Source organism: Pan troglodytes, chromosome 11 (genome assembly GCF_028858775.2).
Source record: "Pan troglodytes isolate AG18354 chromosome 11, NHGRI_mPanTro3-v2.0_pri, whole genome shotgun sequence".
NCBI classification, from domain to species: Eukaryota; Metazoa; Chordata; class Mammalia; order Primates; family Hominidae; genus Pan; species Pan troglodytes.
This window is the reverse complement of record NC_072409.2, coordinates 112528373-112543090: the sequence shown is the minus strand read 5'-3', so window position 1 is coordinate 112543090 and position 14718 is coordinate 112528373. Positions and strand designations below refer to the sequence as shown.

At 35.4% G+C, this 14718-nt stretch overlaps 1 protein-coding gene across 50 annotated transcripts in view; it reads right to left on the bottom strand.

Moving 5' to 3' along the window:
- RFX3 (regulatory factor X3) overlaps positions 1-14718 on the bottom strand; it is a 308560-nt gene that overhangs the window by 174049 nt on the left and 119793 nt on the right. For 48 of the 50 annotated variants that reach the window (XM_016960369.4, XM_063787175.1, XM_054657801.2 and 45 more), the window contains 1 exon segment: positions 4497-4621. In XM_016960369.4, coding sequence (XP_016815858.1) covers positions 4497-4613 — 117 coding nt within the window. In that variant the 5' untranslated portion in view covers positions 4614-4621. 50 annotated transcript variants of the gene reach the window in all.

The following is a 14718-nucleotide window of genomic DNA, read 5'->3' as shown; positions in this document are numbered from 1 at the left end:
TAATATTGAATGTCTCAAAATTTTAAAACATTAGCTATAAACTTTCTCTTTATGTCAAAATCAACAAAGCAAAGTTACAATGAAAAGTTGAATCAATAGAAGTAACTACCTTTGACATCAATATCATGATTTCTATATCCATTATGGGTCAGTAACAAAAGCTGGAAACTTTTAAAGGCATTTTACTATAGTTTGCAAACCCAAGATAACAGCAGCACATTAACAATTCAAACATTATAGGCATGTCAGAGGAATAGGAATTATAGCACGAATCTTATCAGTTATAGAAAATTGACATCCACGGGGACACAACTGGAATATACTGGGGAGCTTCAAACATGACACTATTCTACTTAAGACAAAAAAAGAAAAATAATGACAAAGAAGAAAAACATGCTTCTAAATAAGTCTGGGAGGACAACATAACAAGGGTCTCCAGGCAAATATCACAGCAAAAAACTGCGTGAAATAAAACACTTTGTTGACAAAAAGAAAATGAGTGTTCTCACCTTCTTTGCTCGGTGTAAAGGAATATAAGGTATCACCTGCCTTGAATGTCCCAGAAGAAAAAGCTAACTTGAGGAAATGAAAAATATGCCTGCTGGGAGTGAGCCATATGGCACAGTACAATGTTTTTTCCAAAGTGTGGTCCAGGTGTACACAAGATTATTTCTTATGAGGCCAAGAATGAAGTGGTGGGGGTGGTGAGGGTGTGTATGTATAATCTTCTATTTATGGCTAGTGACACTGATTTTCCACTTCTGACAGCAATCCAATTTTTGTTTTTAATATATGTATTTAATATAAAATGTGATTCTACTTAAGAAGCAATCAGGTTCCCTCTACCAACCCCTATGCAGTAAGGTAACTGGCTTTCCCTAACTTTAGTAAAATGTTTGGAGGTTTGTTCTTTGGCTTAATCTCTTCATTGAGGAATACCAAACATGGGTAATAACACATGAAAAAAGAGAAAGATTAATTAAATTCACGCAATAAATACCCAACTCTTTCCGCAACTCAGCTCCCAGGCAGCCAAGCATTCCCCCACTAGGCAGGAAGTTGGACAAGTCTTCTTAAAAAAATTGACCAGCCAAAGAGGGCAAACAAATATACTGAACATTAGAGGGTTCTTAATGAAAAAGCCTTGTCAGTCAGATGACCCCATTTTGAAGTCAACAAGACTCACTCATGCATTCAAATCAGCGTCTTATATCCACATTTTAAAATATGGATAAACACCCACAGATTGTCAGACATCAGAGAAAAGCTTTTAACATGAAAGACAGAGACATAGTAAAAAACAAAACAAAACAGAACAGAGTACCTTAAAAGAAACAGACTATGTAAAGAGAAAAAAATTTCAGCAAGTTAAAAAAAATTAATATCTTCAGAAAGGAAAAAGAAAACCATGAATTAAAACATGATATTACGAAAAGGAACACATAGGAATTTTTTAAAAGTTCCTGAAAATTAAAAAAAAAGTGATAGAAATTAAAAATAATAGAAGGCCTGAACAATGAAATTGAAAATAGAACAAAAAAAGTCCAGAAAGTGAAAAAAACAAGAAAGCAGAGGGAGAGGTAATCATAAATGAAAAAACTGAATAAAGTTTCCCAGAAATGAAAAAGCACGAATGTCCAGACTGAAATGGCCCATGAAGGTTCTAGCACAGTATTTGAAAATAGGCCTGCATCAATGCACATCATCATAAAGTTCATAAAACTGGAATTTCAAATATTCTACAAAGTTTCAGAGAAAAAAAAAATCACATAAACCACATAAAAAAGATCAGAAATCAGATTGGTGTTTGGCTTGTCCATGGCAATCCTGCAAACTAGAAGAAACACAATCATTAAATCTAAGAAAAATAAATGAGTTTTACAGGAAAGGAAGGTAATCACTGTTTACTACAAGGCTGGATTTGAAAAGCATTTATATATCATGGTAATATAAGCACTGAATTTACTGAATTTACTGAAATTAAAATATAACTTATAGGTTGAGACATGAAATTATTGTTTTTGTACATAAAAAAACACATATGGTTCAATCTGTCAAGAACATAAAGGACAGGAAGGGTGGGTGGGTCAGGGTGTGTGTGTGTTGTGTTAGGGACCAAAAGAAGGGCATGCTAAGATAATGTTTAAAATGCTTAAAACTAAAAAATCAAGCTGCAGTAAAATAAGTATACTATATTTACATAAATGGAGGTAAATATCAGAAAAACAGGTTTAAAGAGGTCAATGTAGTTGCCTATGAGGAGTGGTTTGTGGGAGAATGGGGGAGGTTAAAGACCATTTTTTTAAAATAACAGAACTTGCTAGTTTTTTGAGTCTTTATACTATTATATACCCTATTAAGACCTGGTGTAAATATTTGATAATATGTAAATTCAATAAAAAGAAAACTTTTTTTTCATGTTTACAGAAGGCACCTTCCAGAGATAGGAACACTATTTCCATCACACTCTTGTTAGTGATAGGCACTCTCTCAAAACCATTCTTCTACAGAGATGAAAACCAGAGTGAGTTAAATGTTCAACATTGCCTTTAAAAAGATAACTGTTATCTTTTTAAACTTAGTTATAACAATGTCTGAATTGTTCTTTACTTGCTCTTCAGATGACATGACATAAGCTAGCCCTTTCTCAATAAGGTTCAGAGTCTTAAAATTGGTGATGGCATTAATAATAACAGAGCCTTTTAAATCACCATTTTGAAGACTCATTTTTAATGGTTAAAAAATATATATAAAAAGATAAACACATAACCAATAAAGTGGGCGCTAAACAATTGGTACACATGAACATAAAGATGACAATAAGAGATACTGGGGACTCTAAAAGGAGAGAGGGTGGGAAGGGGATAAGTGTTGAAAAATTACCTATTGGGTACAATGTTCACTATTTGGGTACTGGGTACGCTAGAAGCCCAAACCCCACCATTATGTAATTTAGCCATAAAGCAAACCTGCACATGTATCCTCTGGATCTACAATTTTAAAAAAGAGAGAATATGCTTAAAAGAAATAAAAGGAACATAAGCAATAGATTGAAACATGTAACACTTTTTGTAGATCAAAACTATATATAGTTCAATCTAATAAACTGGGAGCTTGAGGGATGGGAAAGATGTATATGTATATATGGCAGAGTATGCTAAGATTTTTTTTAAAATGTTTAAAAAATAAACACAAAATGGCCGGGCACAGTAGCTCATGCCTGTAATCCCAGCACTTTGGGAGGTTGAGGTGGGCGGATCACGAGGTCAGGAGATCGAGACCATCCTGGCTAACATGGTGAAACCCCGTCTCTACTAAAAATACAAAAAATTAGCCAGGCGTGGTGGCAGGCACCTGTAGTCCCAGCTATTCTGGAGGCTGAGGCAGGAGAATGGCGTGAACCCGGGAGGCAGAGCTTGCGGTGAGCTGAGATGATGCCAGTGCACTGCAGCCTGGGAGACAGCGAGACTCCCGTCTCAAAAAACAAAACAAAACAAAACAAACACAAGACGATTATTTCAGATGTCTTTACTTATCCTAAAAGCCAATGACTTCTGTACGATTCCAGCACACCCCCTGCCCAACCCAATTCTATATCCTGTAAAGAATATAACCTTGCATCTATCAATTATAAAAATGTCCTTCATCATCTATAACCCATCTGTATCCTTCTGCCTAACCACTTATTTATAATTGTAAGAGCAATGTTTGCTAAGGAGTCTCTTTAATACTAAGAAATTATAGGCAAATCTTGAATCTCAAGATAATGTTATATGACATATGATCTTTCTCACTTATGTTCTCACCACTCTTTAGAAGAAATCACAGGCCAGTGTGTTCACAATCCACATACATGAACAGCATTACTTTGTCAGTATCTTTGCAAAACAAGCCAACTGCCCTGCGTATGAATAAGACCTGTAGTAAATATCTGATGATGAATTCACTCCCAACTTTTTAAATAGCTTGAGTCAGATCTCCAGACCTTGAAGATTACTCTATTTTCATTCAACAGTATTTATCAACCACCTAATGCAAAGGCACTTTCTAAAATACCACAAAGGCAAAATCCCTGCCTGGAAGGTGCATGCATCCTATTAAGTACTACTGTGAGCCAACTAAATAAAGTATAATATTGCGACATTTCAATATGAAAGAAATAGAAAGTTGTGATAAACAATGAGGAGAGAAGAAGAGAAGGAGAAAACTTTGAGTGGTCATATCAGAAAAAATAACTCACTTTAGGAGTCAAGACAGGCTGTTTGAGAATACAGATTATAACTTGAGTATTCATTTTTGTATCCCTATAGCCTAGCACAGAAAGAACCTGGCACATCCAAGAAATGCTCAAGAAACATTTGCTGAATGAACCTAAAAACTGAAGTATGCCTATCATAGCAAGACAGTAAAGTTCAAATAATTTTTGGATACAGGTATGTTGGACAGCCAACATAATGAAAGTAACAGCATCTTTTCTAAGAGCAGCAGCTCCTTACCTGTTGTTGTACTGGTACTTGCTGTACCACCTGCGTAGGCACTGCTGCTTGACTAGCCACAGATGTTTGTAAGGTCACTGTCGAGCCTGTGTCCGACCCAGTCTCTGATGTCTGCATGATGGTCTCTGAAATAGATTAAAATGAAATTAAAGTTTAAAATGTCACTCCGGCATGACTAGCTTCCTTACAATTGTTCTTAAAATCCTATACTGAAACTAACTTTCAACTCTCATACCTCTTATCCCAACATACTACCATGACAGTCTGTGCATGTGTATGGTCATTCTGCCACTTTATAAATAATTACTAATCCACATTCTTTAAAAAAAATTCCCATTAGCACCTCTTATCCTGAGACTATCCAGGTTAAATTTCATTGAAAGCTACCTTCTATCTCATTTGTTATAAATTGTTTAAATCCCTTTATAAACTATCATCCAAAATTATATCAAAATGTTCTAAATTCTCAGAACACAAACCCAATCTGGATGTAAATGTCATGAATTCTACTTTCTTGACACTTTTATAGGCTGTCAGGATGTCACCAGAATATAATTTAGAGTAAATCATTTCTTTTTTTTTTTAATACTTTGTTTTAGGGTACATGTGCACAACGTGCAGGTCAGTTACATATGTATACATGTGCCATGTTGGTGTGCTGCACCCATTAACTCGTCATCTAGCATTAGGTATATCTCCTAATGCTATCCCTCCCCCATCCCCCCACCCCACAACAGGCCCTGGTGTGTGATGATCTCCTTCCTGTGTCCATGTGTTCTCATTGTTCAATTCCCACCTATGAGTGAGAACATGCGGTGTTTGGTTTTTTGTCCTTGCGATAGTTTACTGAGAATGATGGTTTCCAGCTTCATCCATGTCCCTACAAAGGACATGAACTCATCATTTTTTATGGCTGCATAGTATTCCATTGTGTCTACATGCCACATTTTCTTAATCCAGTCTATCATTGTTGGACATTTGGCTTTGTTCCGAGTCTTTGCTGTTGTGAATAGTGCCGCAGTAAACATATGTGTCGTGTGTCTTTATAGCAGCATGACTTATAATCCTTTGGGTATATACCCAGTAACGGGATGGCTGGGTCAAATGGTATTTCTAGTTCTAGATCCCTGAGGAATCGCCACACTGACTTCCACAATGGTTGAACTAGTTTACAGTCCCACCAACAGTGTAAAAGTGTCCCTATTTCTCCACATCCTCTCCAGCACCTGTTGTTTCCTGACTTTTTAATGATCGCCATTCTAACTGGTGTGAGATGGTATCTCATTGTGGTTTTGATTTGCATTTCTCTGATGGCCAGTGATGATGAGCATTTTTTCATGTGTCTTTTGGCTGCATAAATAGAGTAAATCATTTCTAAGGTCCTTTCCAACTTTAAAACTTACTATTTGGTGATCTAAAACAATTAACGTATATCCAAAAGCCAACTGATATGCCCTAAACTTAGCCAAAGAATCAAGTTAACTAATTTTGTGTATGGTATAATATGGTACTAAAATCAAAATTCGATTATAGTCTTATACAAAGATAGCCCCAAATCCATAACATTTAATACAGTTGAAAGATGAGAGAGACTACTATCATGTAAATGAGATTTGTAAACAAAGACATGTACTTTCTCTCATTCACAATTAAACATGCCACGTTTCTCAGTTTTGCCTGACCTGCCATTGTTTACTCTAACAGGTATGCTTTCTCCGTCTTCCTGGCCTTGACATCCCCTTTTACTACTTATGCATTCAATAAAATAAATATGAATTTCCTTGCTATTGAGCAAAGACCAGATTTCTAATTTTCTTTCCTGGAGGAATGGAGCAAGAGAAACAGTGTTTAATTGGTAGCATAAGAAAAGCACTGCATCATAGTTTAAATCTATATGAAATATAGTGAACATTAATTTTTAACTAAGAAATTTTTGAAAGAGTATTCAGTTTTTCAAGGAGAAAATTAACCCCTCTTGGCATCTGTTGTCACAGCATGACTTCTTCTAATTTTCCCCCAAAACCTTCTATCATATTCAATTTCAGAAACGGACCTCTGAAGACAATGCATCTATTCTTCTTCTTTTGTAAACGAGGAACCTAAAACCCAGAGAGATTAAGAGACTTGTTCAAGGTGACAGCAGTAGACTTGGGACTGGGCTTTTTCACTTTGACTCTGTGCTTAATTTTCTTTCTACACTTTGACATTGGCATCTTTTTAGGTGATTATTTTCTCATTCTTTTGTTAGTCAAACCTCTAAAGCAGCACAATAAACCTTGTACATACAAAAGGTATAGCAGTAACAACTAGCATTGATTGTTTAACATACGCTAATAATTCTTTTAAATGCTTGATATATTTATTAATTTAAAAATGAATCCATGTAACAACTCAGTGCAGTTGGTATGACTATAATCTGCATTTACAAATGAGGAACCTCAGGCACAGAGAGCAAAAGTGGCTAGGAGTTTACAAAATAAATGGAAAGTGATAAATTCAGTGGCTAATACTCCTAGATGGGTTAGCTAATGCTCAGCTCCAGCATATTGTGAGTATGTGGGAAACTTCCTTCCATTTTCCGAAAGAAACTGAAAGTCCAGATTTTTATGTGAAATCTCAAAAATGGTGGTTTATTTAAATGTAGTACTGATCTCCAAACACACACACACACACACACACACAATCTTTGAACCAGCATTAAGACCACAGAAATGACCAAAAATGTTTGAGAATGACACTATTTTTTACTACACAAAATTCTTGCCTAACGAGTATTACTAGAGGACCAATAGTTCTCAAAATTTGGGGAGAGAATACACAAATTAAGAACCCAGTCTGTGCCTCTTCCTCTTTCTTCTACCACAGACGGGAAACAAAAAAAAAAAATCCCTAAAAAAGAAAGCAAAAGCCAGGGTCCTTTGATTTATTACACATTTATATGCCATTTGTGCTATAGCAGAGGAATTATTAGTAAGAGTGAGGCAATGCTTTTCTGCAAAGAATAAGGAATGAACCAGACATTAGATATCATCTTCTGTGAGGTCTTTTTCAGCCTCTCTTGTCAACTCCAAGATGGCTGGTGGCCTCTGTCAGTTTAGTGTACAGATGAGGAAGACAGCGTTGCCAGTTATAGCTTCTCCTTTAAGCTGTTCAACTAAGAGTAGATGAGTTTCTTACAATGATGTCACTCGCACTAAATCTGCCTCCTATTTCCCCCAGAGCTGGATGGGAATGTTCCAGAGTCTAACTTGTTTGCACATACATTGTATTACAGACTACTCTACATACTTTTTTTGGTATATGACCCACACTTTGACATCAACTGTTTTAGATCAAACACATGCAAGAATGTAAAGAAAAAAGTTCTCTTTAAAAATTAAAACTACCTTTAAAGTAATTCTTAACAACTCCCAATAAGCCACCTGGGAGAGCATATCAGAAGATAAAAGGCATAGATTTGGAAATTGGCCTTCTATGGACTACATTCGACTCCCCACTCGGGTTTTGTTTGACTCAGAGTGATTACAAAATTCTTAATTGCTAACATTTAAAAATCAGAAAACTTTGAACTAAAAAACAAATTTCCAGGCCGGGCACAGTGGTTCATGCCTGTAATCCCAACACTTTGGGAGGCCAAGGTGGGTGAATCACCTGAGGTCAGGAGTTCAAGACCACCCTGGACAATATGGTGAAACCCCATCTCTGCTTAAAAAAAAAAAAAAAAAAAAATTAGCTGGTCGTGGTGGTGGGCACCTGTAATCCCAGCTACTATGGAGGCTGAGACAGGAGAATCCCTTGAACCTGGGAGGCAGAGGTTGCAGTGAGCTGAGATCTCACCATTGCACTCCAGCCTGGGCGACAAGACCAAAACTCCATCTCAAAACAAAAAACAAAAAAGAAACAAATTTCCAGAATTTCTTAAAACATCTGAAAATTTTAAAGAGGTGAGCACATATTATGTGTTCTATAGGCAAATTATTTAAATGGTTATACTCTTTTCAATTGAATGGCCTCTATAGGCATTTGAGTTTGTGACTCTTTTGAGGGTAATCAGAAATCTATTTCTACAAATAAAGATTGAAAGTAGAAAATTGCTTTTTGAGGGGGCCAGGGGCAGTGGCTCACGCTTGTAAGCCCACCACTTTGGGAGGCCAAGCGGGGCAGATCTCAAGGTCAGGAGTTTGAGACCAGCCTGAACAACATGGTGAAACCCCGTCTCTACTAAAATACAAAAATTAGCCAGGCATGGTGGTGCACGCCTGTAATCCCAGCTACTCAGGAGGCTGCAGCAGGAGAGTCACTTGAACCTGGGAGGCAGAGGTTGCGGTGAGCCAAGATCATTCCACTGCACTCCAGCCTGGATGACAGAGCGAGACTCCGTCTCAAAAAAAAAAAAATGAAAATTGCTTTTTGGGTTTGAAACAATATTGATGACATTTATATTAATTTTACACAGAAAAGTAATACCCAAGTTTAGACCATTTTACTGCTAGAAATGTATCACTAGATTAAAACTAGTGATTTTATCACTAGATGTATCACTAGATTAAAACTATGATTTTCCTTATTTTAAAGATGAGTTAACTGAGGCCCAGAGATGATACATCACTTACTGAAGGCCATACAGACGCTGCACAAAGACAAGTAAGAAAGGCGAACTGATGAATTTTTAGAATGAGACAGGAAAAAAAGAAAAAGTTGTCCAACTACTTAATAGGAGGAATCTTATAGAATAGAGTAGGGGAAATAAGATAGGTAAAAAACAATGGTTGTAAAACATAAAGCTAGAGAGTCACGGAGAACTTTCCATCAAGCCTCCAGCTGTACCTATAAACCACATCCAAACTGTTACATAAAGCCTAGTCCTGCACAACCAAGTATCACATCAAGTATCAACCAAGTCCTAGTATATGTTCTGTTTATTCCCAAATTACTGCTCATAGGTCTGATCTACTTGGCTCTTGGATTATAGGGTCATGCCAGTTGATCAAAACTTAGTCTCTCTTTTGTGTCTCCATTTTCCTTCATAGACACAATTTCATTTTCCTCTGATTTTACTACCTTCAGCCTTGACAGAGAGGCTCTCTTTGCCAAGCTTTATGACATTAGAGGGTATCAATCATAACCCTTCCACAGATTAACTGAAAAGTTCATAATTTGGCCTCTCATGTAATAGTTTTTCCCTGGTGCCAGGCACTACACTAAGTGCTTTCAATACATTTTCTAGTTCAATCTTCAGAAGAACCCCCTGATGGAGGTGTTATCCCCATTTAACAAATAAAGAAACTGAGGCACAAATGGATTAAATAATTTGCCAAAAGCCACACAACTAGTAAGAGAAAAAGCCTGAATTCACTTGATGTCTGTCTGTCTCTAAAGCGCATGATGTCAACCAGTACATAGACTGCTTTGCAATATCATGATGATAGGGCTTCCAAAGAAAAGCTAGAGACTGTTGGTCTAGACAGCAATCTTTGGGGTTCTCAATCGATATTACATGATTTACACTTCCAACAACAACAGAAAGACATCCCCTCTCTCTGACACCAAAGTTAGGAAGTATTTCTTCTCTTTCAACAGAGACCATAAAACCCAACTAATACGTATTTTTCCAGAGGCATTTTTAGTGATTAATTCTGAAGACCTGATAAAAACAGCAGATTAATTAGAATGTTAAAGCATGTTTGAGGAGTATAACCCTCCCGCCAAATTTTGCTAAAACAGATCATTTAAGCCCACTGACACATTCATAGTATTCTGGTAGGCTTCCAACATTTCTGCAAAGTAAGGATCATCACATGAGAGCAGTGCCCTAGCATGCTCCATTTTAGGTTTTGTTTTACTCCCAGCATAATAGCTTATGAGTATATTTGAGGTGCTCCCATTCATCCAGCAGTGGTTTCTGGTGTTTTGTTTATGTTTGGGAGTAATTTGGTTAGTTTAGTTCCTTCACAGCCTTCTTTCAAGTGATATTTGTTTATCAGTCACAAATGCCGTCACATTAATCCATTTTGATAAGCTAAATAAACCCCTGCAGTTTGTCAATGATGCAGCCCATATGTAAATGAGTTGTATATTCTTACAGGAGAGACATGCACAATTTCAGTCTAGTCATCCTCGCCTAATGTGGCTGTCAGGTGTGTCATGAGCAACAGATGCTTGTTTGACAAAGGACCTTTTTATTCTGGCTAATTAAACAGTTGGACACACCCGCCTGTTAACGGTTCTGCTTTGTACAGCCAGCTCTGGCTGAATCATGCGAATCTACAGCTAAATAGGCCACATTTTGAAAGAAGGCTAATTAACCCCTAGGAGAAGGAAAAGATATTGCAAAAACCAAGATGCTGAATGGAACAAGATTAGCATTTCTTCAACCTGATGGGTAAAACCTAGGCAAAGCAAATGTGTTTGGAACAAACATGCATTATTGCAAGTTTTAAGGCATTCAAATGTTTTTTGTGGAACTTCCTGAAGATTATTTAATACACTCAAATTCACAGTTGGATTCCTTTTATCACTCACAATGTACATGCCAGATTAAATGGATTAATAGTCTGACCTAATCAATTACTTATCAAACAGAACTATGTTACTGGGCTAGCTTAAAAATAGGTAGTATCCACCTAATTTTTATTGGGGTCTTTCATCCTGAAATAATTTGCTCTCCTAAAGAGCAAAGTCTGCAAAGTTTGGTTCCACTACACTTACTGTATTATTTTTAACACTGAGGAATGTAATAGGTTTAAATTCAGTATAGAAAACAAAGACCTGTAATTTAATTTTCAAGCTCAACAGAGAATTTCCTTCCTTTATCCTTAGCATAGAAAGACAAAAGATGCTAGTTCCAATTCCTACTTGAACCGAATTAACCAAAATTATTATGATAGTTACTTAATGGGTATAGTAAAAATAAACGACATCTAAAATGTGACCATATTCAAGAATAACTTATTTACAAGAGCATTAGAAACCTGATTCAACATAAGATCACAGAAATGCCATTTACAGAAAAAAATACATGTTTTGCAGGTGAAAATTACTATTTTTAAAACATAGACCCAAAATTATTGTAATTGAAGTTCTGCAGCATTTATATTTATATATATTTATATTTAATACTTCTATTACTAATGCTCTGATTCAGCATCAGCATTCCTAAATAAATGCTGGAAAATAATAGTAGCATATATAGTGTCTATAGCGATTAAGATTTCTATTAAAATTAAGACAACTAAAATGAGCAGTGCTTTTGGGGAGGAAATTACTGACATTTAACATAAATTTAGTACAAAATGTACACAATTCCAACTATTCTGGAGTAGATAATGAACAATATTAAGATAACTCTAACAACAACAAAAAAACACCTAAGGACATTAGGCATCTTCTAGAAAGACAATGTACAATGATGGGGCATAGTAGAAATTATTAATGCATATATATGTTACACATATATATGTATTTTAAACATATGTTTAGTCACGTACTACATTTAAATATATGTTTAAATAGTCACGTACTAAATTTAATTTCTTAAAACTCTGACAAAACATATATTGAGCTGATTGCTTCACCTACGAATATAAAACACTTGGCTTTCTTCCACCTTCACCCAGTACAAATGAAAAAACTAGTTAAGCTATAAACTGTTGTCAAACACCAACCTTTCTTTATTTAAAACACATCTTTGTGAAAAATGTATTCATTGTAAAACACAGGGCTTTATCAAATCGATAAATCAAGTAAATGAGGAATGTAAAAAAATTCATGATTTTCTGTATTATAAAAACGCTGCCTCTTTATTTAGGTTTGATGTTGTAATCCTCATGACTGTGTACAATAAATCTTTGTACTAAATTGATCTGTAGAAAAATGAAGGAATGATAATAGTGTAGACTGTTCAGCAGTCATCTTCCTGTGATAACTGATGACAGTGATTAATGTTGAAGATGATTAATCAGCACACTGGTAACATATACAGGTTGCCTGGGTAACTTTTTTCACTTTTCAAAGGTTTTCTCTTAACTAATTCTTTCCTTGACTCAGAATAGATTATGAAAAACTATTACTTAAAGAAAGAAATGAAATTACTGTAATTTTTATCTTAAAGGACTAATTACCAAAAACGAAAATAAAACAATCCCTTAACACTGAAGCCAAACTGCTGGAAAGACATACAGGACAGGAGCAAAGGGAGGCAAAGATTGGCTTAAAAGGCAGCATTATTTACAGAGCCACAAAAGAAACGAGCAGGTAGTACTGCACCAAACAGAGTTTCCTTTAGATTTTACAGGGAGTGACAGCCAGAACAGAAATTCTTAATTTTCTTCATATCAGAAAAGACTCCAATGACAGTGTTCCTCTAGATTATCTTGCCTACACAAGAATTTTTTTCTCTCATCTCTTTTTCTTTTAATAAAAGTGCAAAATAGAGTCTTTTGCAGTTCCTAACTATTCTAATGACAGACTCAAAGAGATCAACACATCTAAAAGAGGAAAATAATACTGTATAATAACATTGCTAATAATGGAAACAATATACCCCATTTTAAATGTACAATATCTTAAAGAACTGAATTCTCATTACTGCCATTCTGGCAAATGTAGTGAACATGGGTGTAGGTGGACCTCAAAAAAACCTCTATATATTCATATACACATAAATTCTGAAAACACTTGCTGTAAAACATAATGCTATTAAATTTTTACATTGATTTTCATTACATGTATATGTATATACACTTGGAATAAAGACTTGGCCAAAGGAGAAAAATGTAAACAGATTAAAGACTATAGCCAATAGTGTAAATTCAGATACTTAACAGAAAAATTATTTCTCTGTAAAAATCAGTAAAATTTCAAATAAGTCATCTATACTGAATTACAAACAGTTCCACTGGTACTTATCTATGGGAACTGGTGATGCACTCCATGGATGGCTGTCCTTCCAATTTGGTATGAAGCATTTTCTTGCCTCCAGAAACAATAATTCCTTTAAAATCTCCTTACTATATAGCTATATCATCTAAAGTTGGTTATCCTAGGCTATCTCATAAATCTTTAAGTTAATATCCTTAACTAGGTTTATTATAATGCTCAAAATCAACTGTAAATTCTTTACAAAAATATAGTTGTCATTATATAATATTTTAGATAACTGTGAAATTTCATGTAATAAGTTTCAATGTCATCTCTCTCATACTTTGGTGGTCTTCGATGGAGACTAAAATGGGGAAAAAACTCTTCTTTTTCCTTGATAATGCATTAAGTGTAACATCCCAATCACTTCTTTCACCACCAAACTTGTTCAGAAGAGTTATCTACAGCCACTGTCTTCATTTCTGCCCATTCTACTCAACTGCTGACAGTTTGTTATTTAGTTTCTGCCACATCCCTCCAAGAGAAGATCAACTTTTCCAAAGTCACTAAGGAACAATCTTTTAATCTGCAAATTCTATGACCTTTTCTTATTTTTCACACTCATTGTACTATCAAATTATACTTGAAATCAATGACAATCTCTTTTATCAAAAAGCTTCCTCCTTGCCTTCCAAGACATTCAATTTTTCTGGTTTTCTTCCTACCTGTCTGGCCAGTCTTTCTGTTTGCCTCAGAAGTTTAATTGCGTCCCTTTGAACAGAAAAAAAAACCAAAACAAACAAACAAAAAAGAGTTGAGCTGGGGTGTTTTTCTGCTCTCTCAACACTGTGTTTTTAAAACTCTGTTTTAAAGAGTTTAGCCACTAATAACTATTATCCATATGTGAATAATTCCCAAATCTGTAACTCTAGTCAATAATCCTTCCTTCTATTGAGCTACAGTTCTAGATTTTTAACTACCCATTGAATCTTTTTAAATAGACTATCATCATTACAAGTCCACCTGTTCACATGAAATCATCAAAATTCAATTTAGATTTTCATCTTTTCTATTAAACTTTCTGCCAATAACTGCTGTTACATGCCTTGGGGAATACACCGTCTGCCCTCAATGAATTCAAAATTCTACTGACGGCATAAGATAAAAGTGGTAATCTTGGGATCCAGTCATCTTGGCATCCTTTTTTCTCAAAGAAGCTAAAGGTAAGAGCCAGATTTCTTTTTTTCTCTCATCTTCCAAATTTAATAAATTACTGAGTCTGCTTCCTAATTATATCTCAAAAATACACCCACATATCTATATCTCGCCACACAGATCCCTAGAGTTCAGGCCACTACCTACA